This window comes from Lissotriton helveticus, chromosome 3_1, assembly GCF_964261635.1.
Source record: "Lissotriton helveticus chromosome 3_1, aLisHel1.1, whole genome shotgun sequence".
NCBI classification, from domain to species: domain Eukaryota; kingdom Metazoa; phylum Chordata; class Amphibia; order Caudata; family Salamandridae; genus Lissotriton; species Lissotriton helveticus.
In genome coordinates this window covers 1,724,200,753-1,724,217,010 of record NC_136061.1, presented here as the reverse complement: position 1 = coordinate 1,724,217,010, position 16,258 = coordinate 1,724,200,753, and the positions used below count along the sequence as shown (strand labels likewise).

The 16,258-nt window shown below is 43.7% G+C and overlaps 1 protein-coding gene across 1 annotated transcript in view; it reads right to left on the bottom strand.

The window, feature by feature from the left end:
- Positions 1-333: 333 nt before the first annotated feature.
- Positions 334-16,258, bottom strand: part of XKR8 (XK related 8) — a 106,164-nt gene continuing 90,239 nt past the window's right edge. Inside the window, exon 3 of the mRNA XM_078682507.1 lies at positions 334-2,599. Within this exon, the coding sequence (XP_078538633.1) occupies positions 1,860-2,599 (740 nt within the window). The 3' untranslated portion in view covers positions 334-1,859. The remainder of the gene's footprint in view (positions 2,600-16,258) is intronic.

The window sequence follows — 16,258 nt, the reverse complement described above, 5'->3', positions numbered from 1 at the left end:
CTGAGGCTCTATTAGCCCAAATGCAGCTAGGGAGAAATAACTCTTGCTGCAACAGATCTGGTCATGGAGGCTCAACTTTCTCCTTTCAGACTATGAAGCCGATATTAGAAAAATTTATGTCCATCTTGCCTTCCACGGCAGGTCCCAAACCAATAATTCACCATCATTACATTCAACTCATTATGGAAACTATCTGCTGTGCCCAATCTTGGAATATAGCAAAGTGGGATCCCAGCTACCTTGACCCTTACTCCTTGTGCCATGGTCAGAGTATCTCTCATATATATATATATATATATATATATATATATATATATATATATATATATATATACACACATATATATACATATATACACATACACATACATATATACACACACACACACACAAATATACAAGAACCTACATGGGAAGACTCAACATTTGACATTTTCAATACTTTCCTGAATGTTGCACTTCAAGACCATTTCGACACCACTGGAGCAAACCCTTGACTGTCAGACACATTACCTATACACACATCGGTCACACAAATCAACACTGTTCCCATCCTTGTCTTGTGAGAGTACAGTTAACAGAAGCTCTAGACTACTCTAAACTGAGTTGTGAACTGCATATATGACAATTATATTCATGACGTTTTTGGTAGATTTGTGAAACAGAATAGAGTTGGAGGGACTTCACAACATGTTTTGCCCATCGACTAATGGCATGAATAACAACCAAAGAGTGGCTTTTGAATCCTCTGTAGCAAATAGTTAAATATTTCAAAATTAAAGGTACATTTACCACTGTGCACATTAAGTACATGAATTGAGAATTCTTTCCAGGAATCAACAGTTGCTTCAAACGAAAATTCCAGCAAGATTTGTAAACCTTCTATTTAACAGTTTAATTCCCAATGTAGGTAGGGAACACAAACTAGTTAGCTGCCGTTAAGGGTCCAAGTACATAGTGCAGAGGATTGTATGTAGCTTAAATCCCTGGTTCCAATCGTGGTGAGCCTACTCATACTACAGAAGTTGATTAGTTGGCTAATACAGTTCTTGATAAAGTTTCAGGAGTGGTGTGGGGTACCAGTACAGCCGAGCAGCCTGGAGGGGCTCAGTCACGTGATTTGTAAATATAACAAAAATAGCATCTTTATCTTAAATAGCAGCAGACGGTGTGCACCCTGAATGGTGACCCCACAGAATATCTATAGAGAAACAATATTGTGGACAAAATATGGAAAAAACTATATTGACAAGTAAGTAAGGCTAGATTTCCTACACTTAACTCCACGTATACGTACCTACCCGGTAATTATATCTTCAAAGTAGGTAGTTGTGACCTTAGGAATAGTTAATCTATACTGGTCTCTATGCCTCTACCTTTCCATATTTTGTCCCTTGATATTCTTGTACCACAATAGTCCAGGGGTCGACAGTCAGGAGTGCAATTCAGCAGCAGGCTTTAGGGCAATCTAAAATAGAGCATCTTCTGTGAAAGTCTCAGCAAACCAGAATCTGCTGGACACTAACTTGCAATGGCAACTAGGCAGCAGTAGCTGTGCACGCATTGGTATACCTTGGAAGAGGATGTATGACGTTACAACGCAAGCCTTTACGGAGCAAGTTTTACCGACTTGCGTTGGGGGGCGCTGGATAGTGAATAGTTTAATTTACTATTCCAACTCCAGTCCCCGTGGATAGTAGGGAAGGTGTTGGAAACTATTCCCTATCCTAGAGCGCCCCCCAGCGCAAGACGTTGTAAAAGTTGAGTTGTAATGGTTGCGTCGTAAAGGCACTTCGTTGTAAAAGTTACGTTGTAAAGGATGTTCCCCCTTGGAAGACATCGTCCCTCTGACACTAGCACTAATAACCATTGGTTGCAATCGTCCGGGCTGGACTGCTGAGTTTATGGACAGTGCAGGAAGCAGAGAAGACATTTTGCGACAGCTGACACATCCTCGGATTGACTGGAGGTTGTTGTTGTCTGATAAGGCTTCTGAAATCAAAGGCCATTGTTTTCTTGTCAGAGTCCACTTCATCGTAGGAAGGTTCCTGGAACTTCTTGGGGTGGAACCACTTGTAGTACATACACCTTAGCAACAGTCCAGCTGTAAACGACAGCACGGTACTCACACAGAGAGGCAGTGCATAACAGTCTGTAGTTAGGGGATCTCTGTAGTACCACCAAGTTACGAGCAGGAGTAAACTGTCTGTTGTTATGAATACATGGTATATTAAACTGCGGAATACAGTTCGGCCCTCTGCCACATTGAACCAGGAGAAGTACAGTATCAAAGCTACTGTTCCCCTGTAGAAAGGTTCCAGGCCTGGTAGTTTCATGAAGTCAGTCTGTTGCAACCAGACCCAGATTTGCAATGCGCACCAGAGGATCAGAAAATGCACACAGATGTAGTACTGGAACAGCACTGTGAATACTGCGATGCACAGAATCCGTGGACAGATGAGAAAAAAGTTCCACACAAAATAGAGAATGACGGCAACGCAGCTGAGTCTGTGCTTATTTTTGAGAAAAAAACGAAGTGACTGGTGGTAATCCTGAACAGCCCAAGAAATGGAGAAAAATGAGACGCAAATGCTGAAATCTAAAAAAGAAAGAAAGAATGAAGATTAAGAGCATGCATGAAAAACGAAAATTCGAAGAATGTGCCTGAAGACTTCATATGAATGCCAGTGCAATTTAAATTCACTCAAATGGTCACTACTGTGACAGAAAACATTCCGCATTAGCCGCTAGCAAAATTTGTCACAAAGAAGAAACTTTGAGGGGTGACTACATCAACCACTTCCATGCAACCGCCACAGGATCTCTCACAAAGGGGACACTCTGAAGTCAAACCAAATGTACCCTTCCAAATGTATGCAACAGATTCCCTCCCACAGAGGCATCTCTGAAGGGTGAAATCATGGGTCATTTCCCAGCATCCACAAAAGTAAATCTTGCAGAGAAGCTAGTAACGCACTTTAGTTATCATAGAAAGCAGGTCTTGCAGAACAAAGCCTAGACATAGTTTGGAGCGACCCAGGATGTCAATAAAAGGGACGACTTATAGGATAAGGCGGCCTGAAAGTATGGGGGTTTACTACACAATGTTCAAGTCTGAGCACTGCTGATGAGGACTGGGTTAAACATTCTGCAACTATTCATGGGTCTAAGGGAGAGTTGGGGATTAGGACAAGTTGCAAATACAGTGTTGAGTTTGTAGTCATGCAAAAGGAGCTTCAACATACATGAAATATCACTTCTTTATTCAAGAATCTTGGTCCTGATTGAAAGCAGGCGGCAGGTTTAGAAGAGATGCCAGAGTTCTAACAGCCTTTGCTTGCGAGAATTTAAATCCTGTTTTTCAGACCTGGAAGTACTCAGCCATTTCCAATCTTTCAAAATAGATCCATGCCAAATTCGTTCATGGGCTAGTTACATTAGAAGGCAGGATTACATGTCTTCAAGTACAGTCAGAAGAAGGGGTTACATACCGACACATTCTGTTTGGGCTCACTCAAGAGCTTCGGTCGTCATCAATCACCTTCAATCAATCAATCAATTAGGGGTATATAAGCGCGCTACTCACCTGAGAGGGACCCAAGGCACTGGGGTGGGGGGGGGGGGGGGGGGATGGGGGAGGGCGCAGCTCTGGCAGAGAATTAAGCTGATCTCTTGGCTTTCATGGACCTAGCCTCTGTCTTTGACAATGTACATGGAGCCACGTTTTGGTAAGGAAGCAGCGATAGTAAGAAGCTGGAAAGTCTAATGATACTATTTAAGTGGTGGTGATGCAGTACAGAACTTTAAACAGGGTTAGTGAGTCTATCGAGAAGGTGTGTTATAATGAGAATGAGGTTAGGATGGGGAAAAGGAACTATTAACTAGGAGAGTAACTGGGAACATTTGTCGATATGATTCAGGTGGAGGAACTGGCCCAAGGGTCACCTCGGCCCCAGCAGCCCAAACAGAGGAGACACCACACCAGAGTCCCTTCACCTCTCCTCTTCCTGAATGCACTGGAAGGAGAGGTCAAGAAAGGTCAGAGTGAAAGGAGCAGAGAAAGGATGGAAAAGGCACACTCACACAACCCGCCAGGAGATAGGGGTGAAGGAAAGAGCAGGAGAAAATCCAGGTCATACTCTAGAAAAAAATATCACTGATTGATAGGCAGGATGAGATCATTTAAAAAAAATAAAAAATAAACGCTGGGGAGATATTCTGTACACAAACGTTATTGGATTTTATAAAAAAATACCAACAGGGGTTGGTATAGAATCGGTCACAACGCCCCATGGCGTCTGTGTCACCTGTAACCATATGACACCTTGTAGATGCATAGCCAGAAATGCATTAGCCTTGAGTTTGGGGTGGCATAGGAAAAAAGAGCTTTGATTACAGGCAGATGTAGGGAGACAGTCAGGGCTGGCAGTTGTAAAGGCGTGGACTCCGGAAGACACAACTAGGGAAAACTACCCAACCACTAGGGACCGGGAGGGCGGTAACCAGGGAGGGGGAGGGGCAGAGAGAGGGAAGGGGAGGGGCAGAGAGAGGGAAGGAGGGGGAAGAGATCCAGTAGAACATGGGGAGGGAAGCTCCTGCTTTTGTTTGTGCAAAGTGAATCTACGCTGTGGAGATACACAAATTGGTAACAAATTAATTGTAATAACAAAATATGTAGGGTAACATGTGGAAAGATATTTATTCAATATTTCCAACATGTAAGAATGCTTTCCAGGTGCTCATATGAGTGACAAAGGTGCATATAGGGACATGAGTGAATACAGTGAACAGTCACATTGAAACAAGGAGTTATCCGCATAAATATATACAGTGAGGAGGGGGATTTTCCTAGAGAGGGTCGACGACGTTTCGATCTTTATTTATTTAAGATCATCATCAGGACTGGAATGAGCTTCCTGAAATATGTTTTTTTAAGACCCTGTTAATGAAAGAGCGTGTTGCTGGCGTTGGGGAAACCTTCTTGGTGGTTTGGCGAATCGATAGGAGTATGCCGGCAGGCGTAGATTAAGGTAAAGGAAAATGGCGTCATGAAGAAAACAATTCCCTGCCTGGGATAGTCAGCCCAGACGCGAACACAGCGGTGACTCAAGCAGCCCTGTAAAAAAACGCGGACCGCGGAGATTAACTCCCGTTCGGGACCGTCGGAACCTTCCCCACTGTATATATATGCACCTTTGTCAGTCATATGAGCACCTGGAAAGCATTCTTACATGTTGGAAATATGGAATAAATATCTTTCCACATGTTACCCAACATATTTTGCTCCTACAATTAATTTGTTACCAATTTATTGTCTGTTATTCTTTTGGACCTTTTTAGGCCACCCTTGAACCTCTGTTCTCTTTAACATATTCTATAACCCCAGGTTCTATTGTATGGGGTACCCTTGTTTTTTGAAGCTACACTAAGTGGAGATACACAGCACAGCAAAAGATTTCATTAGCTATGGCCTTCAGAACATGCTAACCAGTTTTTAGGTCTCGCCTGGCGTTAGCAGCGCACATGCGCTGCTCTCGCCATGCGAGGGCCTTTTGGAATCAATACAGATTCCAAGCGTGAACGAGGTGGGACAGAAGATGTGCACGCGGGGGACTGGATGCTTTACTGGTAGCGTGACACTCTGGGGACTTTTTTTTGGGCTTGGCTGCACGGCTCCTGACGGTGGACTCGGCATAAAACTTCAGTTTTTATGCATGAGGACTCAGCTTCAAAGGTAAGCTTTTGATTATATCTTGTTTATTTTAGCACACCTTAACCGTCGCTATGGTTAATACGTGATGACACTTTAGGAGCACAGCTTTGGGCATGGCAACCTTTGTAAACCTCTCAACCGTCCTTTCTAGTCCCAGACCGTGGCTGACCCGGAAGCACATGGACCATGTTTCTGGATGTGTTCGAACAGGAAAATATGGCGGCTCCCAAGACCAACCCAAAGGGTGCACAGGTGTGTATGGAGCCGAAAAGAATACTTTAGTCATAAGTTGGGGCTGTGCAGCGAAAGTGTTTGCTGTAGCTGTTGCTGATCTTACCGAGCAGCGCTGAGATCTCATGCTACTTCAACTCCGTCCCTTAGGGAATCTTCCAGCGATTCCCCACGCTTCATTTTTGTACTCTATTACTTTCTTTCTTAGCATGGATTCCGCCTAAAGTTGTTTTCACTTTTCTGGTGTTTTGACTGAGTGAAATATATGTCGTGCTCCCATACACATAAGCATATTGATACAGTACTGGAAAGGTGGGGGGCATTAGTCCTAACCACAGTAAGGTGTATTTTGTCAAAATATTCTTGTTAGAATCATTCTTGTTTTATTAGGGGGGTTATAGTGTAGGACTGAGGCAGTCCAGACTCAGCTGAGAGGAGGAATGCAAGTTTTAAGAGCCCCCGGCATTTGAAGTGCTTTTCCATACAAGAAAGCAGCAGTGACAGGGCAGGGTAGAGCTACCTTCCTGAGAGGCGCGAATTTCCAGCCCACAAGTTATCCGTGCGGGCTCTGGGGGCGTTGTCTCCTCCCTATTTTACCCCGGGCTCTCCCGCTTTAGCCGTGCGGCTGCTGGCAATGGGCTGTGGGTGTTCCTTCCTCCCTCCCTCCTAACGGCGCGGGAGGAGTGCGCAGGATTCCGGGATTGTTTAAGCTCACCCTGGCATTCCTTTCTGCCGTGAGATCACGTAGGAGCATCCCCTAGCGCCCTACCTCCCGGACGCGCATACCGGCAGCATGTCTGGCATGATCCGTATCGTTATGGAGGGCCCGGGACCCTGGGGCTTCAGGCTCATCGGTGAGAAGGACTTTGGACAGCCTCTCATCATCTGCAGGGTAAGTGCTCAGAACACCGGTATTCCAGGGCCCGCGTGCTCTGATGCCAGCGTCCATCTTATCTCTGCTTTGCAGGCAGGCCCTCTTTTTATTTCCGACTTCAGAAAACATAGCCAGAGTTCGCTTCCCACGGCAAGGCTTCTGCCGTCGGGTGCTTCAAAATATTGAAACTACCCACCTAAAGTGTGCGAGCGAGTGGGATGCCAAGACGAGCAAGAATATCACCTCCTGCCACCTCTCTAGGACCTCGTTGCTGAGGTCCAACTGTTGCGTCCTGCTCCTTAGGCGCCCTGGCTGGAAATGCTGCTTGGGAGTGGTCAGTCGCCACATCTATCTGCCCTGCTCTAGTGAGCCGGGGTTTACTGGAAACAGGAGGCTTTCCCACACCTTTGACTCCCAAACGCGTTCTCGAAAGTTCCCGCTGAACAGGAGTGTAGACCCCATGACTCCAGGAGGGCAGCCTGCTCTTTAACTTGAAAGCTAAAATCCTCTTGTGATTGACTGGTTGGTGTCCGATTCATGGTGTGTAGGGTGCTTTTGTTTAGTCATGTTAGTTATCTTACAGAGAAAGCTAAAGTCCTTTATATAAACCGCGTACCGTAGGATCTGTATAGACCTATGCACACCCTGTGTTTCCCTTATAAAGGCAATACTTCAGTCAGAGGTTTGAGGTTTTGGATGATTGGCACATATTTTTTTTCCTTCTATGGGAAAGAAGACCAACAATCAAGTGGTGAGTTTAATACTTATCAGTATTATCTATCATAGAGAAGCAATACTGCTGAGTTTGTTCTTTGTTTAAACCTTTCGATGGTGAGAACATTCAGACACCCAGAGAGAGAGTGTCTGCAAATGGAAAAACCGCGATTCCTTCTTTGGCAGCTGTTTTTTCCTTTCAAAGAAGCTTTATTTGATTATGTAGGTTTATTCAAAGCAATATAACAGTGGACATTATCACATTAAACTGAAGCACATGTAAGCATTTATATAGTATGCTTTAGAAGTAGGTAATGTTTACCTTGGAATTTCATTAGAATATTGAAAGATGTTGGATTCTAAATGATGCGCCTCAACCGCCGTAATATTTTTGCACATGTACAATTTGAGACATAGTAATACATGTTAATCATTATAACCATTTTGAAAACTGGGATGGTAACTGGGGGGGGGTGGAAGGGACAACTACTGACCAGATGAGGGAGAATCAAGAGCATTGAAAGGGTAATGGGACAAACTAATGGCTTGATTTGAGATGATTTGACTGATAACTAGTGAGGATCAGTGTTTCAAGAGTATCGGTGGGAACACTATGAAATCAAGGTGGGAGAATTTCGACAACAATCCTTTTCAGATGGTCAAGGAGGGAGTCCTAAGTTGCTGACAAAGGGTGTTTATGAAGATTTTCTCCTCAATACAGAACTCCCCACATTTGGCCCATTTTGAGAGACTTTGTAACCAAGATGTGGTGAAAGCGGTAAACTCAAACTTCCATTGTAGAGTTATTGCTCGTTTTGCTAGAAAGAGCACAAAATTGGCTAAACTGGACCCAGACCGGTCTTTCTTGGACCTCATGTACATGCCTAGTGCTATGGAAGGTCACTCTAAGGGGGAAGGTTTGCATATGATGGATGTAAGCAGGTTTTGTTATGTCAATCTAGAAGAGGTTGTGGATGGGGCAGCTCAATACCATACTCATGAGGCCAGCATTTTTTGTTGAACGTCTGGGATACATAGATGCCGCCTGCGGAAAGTATTTATTCATATCGAGCGCAGTTAGGTAGGCTGAGTGGAGTACAAAGTAGTGGGTTAATTTAAATTTGGAATTTCTAGATATAAGCTGGGAGACCTCTAGAGTGAGAGACCATTCCTTATCATGTAGAACTCTACCTGCCTCATCCTTCCACCTCGTTCTAAATGAACCTAGCATAGAGATGCCAAGGGGAGAAAAGTTCTATAGAACCATGAGATGTACCATGAGTTCTAGACCCATAGAAAATAACACTTGGATGAATGAGTGAGGTTCACGGATGGAATCTGAGATGTGCCAAAGCTGCTGCAGGGCGCGATGGAGAGTATAGCAGAGTAAGAATAGGCCCAGACTGAGTTTGTGTCTATGAGCTTTGTAATGGGGAGCAAGTGTTCCTCACCAAATAGGTCATCCACTGTCAGGAGGTTAGACTTGTGCGAGTGAGTAAGAGAGGTCATGGTAAGTGGACTGGTAGGTGTAGGGAGACCCAGCAAAGAAATTGACAGTGCATATGGGCTGAGTTTCTTAGTCAGGTGCAAAGCATGCAAGTAACAGTACAGCGCAGTCTGAGAAGACGAGGCTGGAAATGGGATCGCCGGGGATCCGAGAGTAATCATATATGTTCAGGTTTTTGTATTTCAGCAGTGCTGAACAAGTAGATGTCTCTTCAAGGGAGAGGCCTGAAAGCCACCTCCTCAACCATTAAACGTGGGCGTTAAGGCAGTAAAACTCTAGATGTGGAGCACTAAAACCACCCTCATTGGTTAGGTGACAACATTTTGCAAGCGCCACCTTCTGTCTACCCGCACCCAGATCAGTTTGTCAAGGAGTTAATTCATGTTACGAAAATAAGAAGGGGGAAGGCTAGCAGATTGGAAACTTAATAAAACGGTTGGGTAAGGACCTTCATTTTCAACAGAGGCATGCGTCCAATAGGCACTAGAGGAAGAGTTTTCCAAAATTCAGTCTGATAAAAGAAGGATGACACTGCCCTAGACAATTTAATCTCTAGGAGGTCCTGATCGGAGTGGGACAGATAAGTTAATCTCTAGGAGGTCCTGATCAGAGTGGTATACACTAAATACCCAGATATTTAAATGTTGTGTTCACCCAACGTAATGGGTCGCCGTCTAAGTCATGATGCGTAAATGGAATATTGGGGAACAGTGGGAACGTGCATGATTTGGCTAGTTTACTCAAACAATAGACCCTGCAGCAAAGTGCACAAGCAATTGCGGTATATCAGCAGCAGGAGCACGGCAATCATCTAAATAAAGGAGGAGGTTATCAGCATATAGTAATACTGATTGAACTCTATCCGGGAGTCGGATTCTCCAAGACAAGCTCGATGCTCAGAATTTGGCCACCTGTGCCTCCATCACAAGGGCAACAAGCATTTGCAATGCTAGGTCTCGCATTTACGCGAATTTAAGCTATTGGCATTGTAAATAACAATGCCTTTTATTTATGCTTTAAAAACGAAAACTAAAATAAAAGGCATTGTCATTTGCAATGCCAATACCTCAAACTCGCCTAAATGTGAGACCTATAGCATTGCAAATGCTTGTTTAAATTTCTTGCTTACGTTAGGTAGGGTGAATATTTGCTCTGCTGTTGGCTACTTTTAGATCAAGCAGTATCACTAAGCAGATGTATACATTAATGCTAATGACTTGTTTTTTAGGAACCTGCTTGACAGGGTGAACTGACCCATCATACTTGGATGTACTTTTAAGTGCACCACTTTTTATCCCTCGCTTTTAAATTAAATGATATTTTGGATACACTGAAATCTGAATTGACTGAATTACTGATATGAAGATAGAGGGCCGGCCTGATTCTACTGATACAAACACGTGCAGATTTACTACTTTTTGGAGTTCACAAACAATGCTAGTATTGCACCCGAGGCACATTTCCAGGCATAATACTGACAATGTCATGTGACATTTCTGAACGTTTCTATTTACCCAGTGCACAACTGTACACACACTAGAATTCCACACTGGATTAAGACAACCATGCTGCACAACGGCATATTTTTTTTCTCTATGGATAAAATATTTTTCCCACTGGGGAAAGTCCCCTTACACCATCATGGATTTAGGTGATGTTTCCAGTACTTTTATAGTCCAAGGGGGATTTTATTCCAGCCCTTTGTTTGACCAAATTACAGATCTTTAGGCGTGAATGCATCAAAAAAGTATAGGCGTTCACTAAGTCTAAAGGCAAAACATGCTTTTTAATCTGCCCACTTCGCACCCTTTGTGTACAGTGTAATAATTTCCAATTGTATACACTCATGGTATACACTAACGAGTACTAAATGCCTTTACGCCTGCTATGTTTCATTTACTGAATAAGAGACTGTAGTATTCTATGCATTTCACTTGTCTCTGTTAGATTGTATTTCCACTTATGTTATGTTTATCTCCTAAGTTCTGTTACTATGGATTCTTGGAATCCTGTTGTGTTCTCCGAGTGCATTCCACAGGCGGGGCACTCTGGCTTGGACCACGACTTGAACAGACGGTTGTACCAGTATTGCCCGTTCTAATAAACTACTTTTGATCTACCACCTTGCATCCCGTGGATTTCTACAGAGACGGGGGTAAATGCAGTCATTTTTACTGCAAACATATGTTTATGGCCCACGCGTTTTACGTCCCTCAAAGAAGTCCTTAGTCACTGGGAAAGAGGAAAAGGAAGCTTGAGAAAGCCCTTCCCGTAAACTGTGAAGTCACTGAAAAAAGGTGCAATAGAAAAGCGATTCAAACAAGCTTTTATCAGCAAAGAAAGGCTGTCTGAGTTCTTCCTGGCACTGCATTAGGTTGATGGGTTTGTACCAGATTCAGAATCTTTACCATTACAAAGCTTATGATAACCTGGCGGAAGGATAAGTCACTTATTTATGACCCACGCAAAGCCGGCTTTAGCCCAGGTGGCTCTCAGTGCAACAATTTCTTTTGGCGCCCCCAAAGACCACCTAAGTCACGGATACCCTCACTACCACCCTTTAACAGTCTCCATAACCTCTCTCTCAGATGCATTTAATTAATTTTATGGCGTCACTCATAAAAGTGAAGGGTGTCAGAGCACTTTACATAACACATACTTTACAAATAGACAATCAATCACAGGTTTGTAAATCAGGGTATAGTAAATGTTACATAAGACAGAGGACAACGAGGGGTGGATTCACAAGTCATCCATACAGGTAGGCAGTATAGTTGAAGAATATTTGGTCTGTAGAAGCACAAACCCGGAATTTAAAATGCAACACAATGGAATGGGGCTCTCTTTAATAACAAGAAACGATTTGTACCCAAATGAACCAATTTTTGCAACATTAGAATAATGAAAGTCTGGGGAAAAATGCATGTGCTCTAATCTATACCTTGAAGTCTGCACGTAGTTCTCCTATGACAGTTAATAGCTCACTGTAAACTGTAACCATCAAAAGGAAGTATCTGACAAAAGCAGTAACCAACTGACCTGTTTACATTATATTCACTTTGTGATCTGCATGGCACATGTTCTTTGCAGCAGGCATATTAACCCTCTGCGCTACCTTCAAAACTTCCACGAGTCAAAACTTCTACTAGACAAAACTCCGATCTTGCAGGAAGAACGTTAATCACTGGAGTTTTCTTGACATTTTAATTGTTCACTGAACATTGCTGGAGGCCAGGAACGCAGCAGCAGGTGCTTTTAAGCAAACAGGCGCCCCCATGTGAAGTCAGCACCCGGTCGCACCGCCCTAGAGCCGGCCCTGGACCAAAGCCTCACATTTTGCATTGACAGGTAGTGGTTTGCAAGTTGAACATTTTACTTTGCCAAGTAATCGCAGCCTTTCATTTATGATTCTGGCAACCACATTCCTACCTTTAGAAACTACCAGAACACAGTCTGACTCTGCCAGGATCCTGCAGCTCTCGGAGCCTTAACGGTGAAGAGTTAGACCTCTTGTCTAGTCCCTTTTCTAACGTCTAATAATCGACACTGAGCAAGACCTTCTCTTCAGAAGTGAACAAGCATTTTTTTTAATCAGACTGAATGTAAACAGAAAAAATTGGTAATAATTTCCTGCAAGGCTCGTTTACCTTTTTGTGATGGAGAGGTTTTTTTTCTTTTCTTAATTGTCTTCATTTAACAGTCATTATTCTCGTAGCTTTATGGATAAAATGGCATATGTATTACAGCTCTTACTACAATTTGACTATCACTTTTTTTTTGTTCAGGTCAACTTTCCATGCATTACTCCATAGCCACAGAGATCATGATTCCAGACTCCATCCTCCCCGCCTCGCCTTCCAAACCAGCTTCCTCTATCCCGTGGTTCATCAAGTACAGTAGGTGTCTTTTCCGAAAGTCATTATTCTAATGCAACTCCGACTCCAGTCCCTTTATGCAGCTTCATTCTGGTTATTACTAGTTTGCACATTATTCCTTTGGGTTTCCTCCGGTTCTTCTAGCTCCCCCATCTACATCTTGTTGTGTGTTCGGGGTTAGTCCTAGTACCTCTTGTATCATCATCCCCCAAGCCTGTAGTATCTCTAGTAGTTTCTCGTCCCGCCTAGTTCTCCTTATGTGTTCCTCCTTTGCTGCTGCCCATTCTGTAGAGACGGCAGGCTACTGGTGAGTGCTGAAGAAGTCTTTATTAAGTTGTACAGCTGAAATCCCAGACAGCCCTCAGCCATGGTTGCAAGCACGGCGCCAGCCTTACCAACCGTCCTACACCAACTGTCAATACTCTGAGCCAAACACGCTCCAACGTGGACGAGGCAGAAAGGCATAGAATGTCCATGCGCGAGGGGCCCGCAAGGACAGAACACTACATATATCTCTTTTCCATAAAGATAGAAGTAAGAGCGGGGCACCAGGGAGGAGGAGGAGGAGGAGGAAGATAGACCAAGACGAGAAACAAAAGAGAGAGAGAAGGAGAAGAAAGGCAGAAAGAGAATTACCTGAACCTGGCCAGCAGTCTGATATCCGTACCACTCCTCCTGGGGGGAGCGGGAGAGTTAGTTACAAGATTATGGTTACGGTTTCTGGATCCTGGGGGATGTATGGTAACTATTTCAGCACCCTGGGAAGAATTATCATGTGACTTGTCATTGACTTGTCAGTGACTTTAACAACCTTGTTCTTATACCACCAGGTACGCTGATTGACACGAACTGCACTGCCACAGATTTTGTCAATGCGAACAGGTTCACTAAACTTTGAGTCACCTTTTCTTTCAAAACTTTGTTTTTTAAATTGGACTAAGTCACCCACTGCGAAATTCCTATTGGAGACATTTTTCCTAGAGTCAAAGTATGTTTTTTGTTTGGATTGAGTGTCTTCAACTTTGTTTCGAACCATAAAGTCAAGCTTGTGTGCAGTGGTCCTGTGTTTAAGCCACTTGGACATTCTTGCTGGTCTGAACTCCGAGCAAGCCTTCCTGCCCTTGAGCAATTCGAATGGAGAAACACCAGTGGATGAGTGTGGCGTGGTTCTGTAGAACCACAACATGGTCCTTACAGCAACAGGTATAACTTTGTTGTGAGATATTGCCCACCGTATGCAATCCCCAATGACTCTATTGAGCCTTTCCACTAATCCATTGGTTTGTGGATGATAGAGGGAGCTTTTGAGGTGGTTAATGGAAAATTTGGTAAGGTAACATCAGCAGAAATAAACTGTACACCCTTGTCTGAGATGACTGTCTTGGGAAAACGCTCCCGCATGAAATCCTCTTTCATGAAGTCAAGGATTTCTTTGGAATCAACTTTGGCTACACATTTTACTTCAGGCCACTTCGAGTAGTAGTCAACTAAGACTATTGCAAAACGGGTCTGAAGGGGTAAGGTGTTGAAAGGGCCCAGTATGTCAATACCCAGTTTTTCCCAGGGAATATCAGGAAGGGAATGGGTGTAAGGGGAGGGTCTTGTCGCAACCAGCACAAATGTGACAATCTTGGACCATCACGTCAATGTATTTGTCCATTTGTGGCCACCAGAAGTATTCATGTACTCTGCGTTGCTTGAGCGTGGCACCCAGGTGTCCATCGTGAGCTTTAGTAAATAGGATTATTGTGAGGTCGCAAGGGGACACCATTTTTACTAACCTGAGGATAAGGTCATTTTCTACAGGTATTTCATCACTTATTTTAATATAAGGTTAGATATCAATATTTAAATTTTTCTCTTTTGACCAACCTTCAGCCATGTATTTCTTAACACATCTCAACGTTTCATCATTATGCATGGCAAATTTCCAATCATTTTCACAAATAGAACAAGTGTGTTGTATTTCTACAACAGCAACTAAACAGTCTTCGAGTTCGTCATCGCCATTGGGTCAGTCACTACCCACTGACAAGTTTGGAGCCAGAGGCAAACGTGAGAGAGCATCAGCATGCACATTTTTCCCTCCCAGGATGGGTACAATATCAAATTGGAATTGAAGGAGTTTGGAAGCAAATTTAGCTATGCATGGTGTACTGTTGCGATAATTAGTGTTACCTAAGATGGCCACCAAGGGTGCAATTGGTACACCTGGTGCCACGAACACCAAGCGTGCCAATTGCCGGCCTTCGAGCATCGCCTCGGTCCTCGCCTTGATCGCCATTCGCGACGGGCTCGGTACCTGACTTTGGTACTAGCAGTATTATCCCACCCCTTGTGCTAGGACAACGGTTCCTAGAAGCCCGTGGGCTTCACAACCAACAGTTCGGGCTCACCCCGACAGGTGGTTCACCTTCAAACGCCTTCACAGCAGCGGCGCTGCCATTCTGGAGTCAAATTGCCCCTTCTTCTGAGATCTCACTCCGGGCTGAGTCTACACACGTGGACTTTACAGGCCTCCCCTGGTCAGACAAACATATATTATTGTTTGCATGCAGGCACATCCATGGCCCTGATGATGATCCCATGTATTTTAGCCAAGGGATCGAAACGTCGACACTAAATGTACCATATGCCACTGAATAATATGAAAAAGTGTACAATGGTACTTATATGAGAATTAAGTCTGTGTAAATACATACCCAAGTACAGACACCCTCCCATTGCCTGAACCCCCTCCCTCTACCCTGTTTGTGTACGTGTGGGTCGCAGGTGCGTCCTATCGGTTATTATTGTTACCATTCATGTTTACAAAGCTTATCTCTTAAAATAAATGCTGTCCGGCTGGACAAAAAACATACTGTCTAATTAGCATATGTTTATCAATTGCTCTCTACTCAAATTGTCTAGGGACCACTGTCTTTAGTAACAATTATACTACCCAAGGTCCCTAGTAACATTACCTTTGGGTCCCCTTGTCTCCCTCAAAATCATTTTTCTAAGGGCACTGATGTAGGTGTCAACATCTTCCTCGTACTTTTGTATCCTTTGAAGAACTTGTGTCTTAACACTACAATGCTTGGCTGGACATCATATCTACAAGCCAATTTCTTAATAGTACTTCCTCATCCGCACCTGCGGGATCTGGTAGATGTTTTAGAGTAAATAGCCATTCACATCCAAGAGGATGTAGCAGTACATATTTCTTTCAGGTCTAAATCTATGTGCCCCAATTGCACCCAAATAAGTTTCAAATGCATCAAGCCAATAACGCCAGCTAATTGGTGGTTCACCAGGGGAGTCAAGGAACGGTGGTGGTGGACTAACCGCTTGTATTATATTTA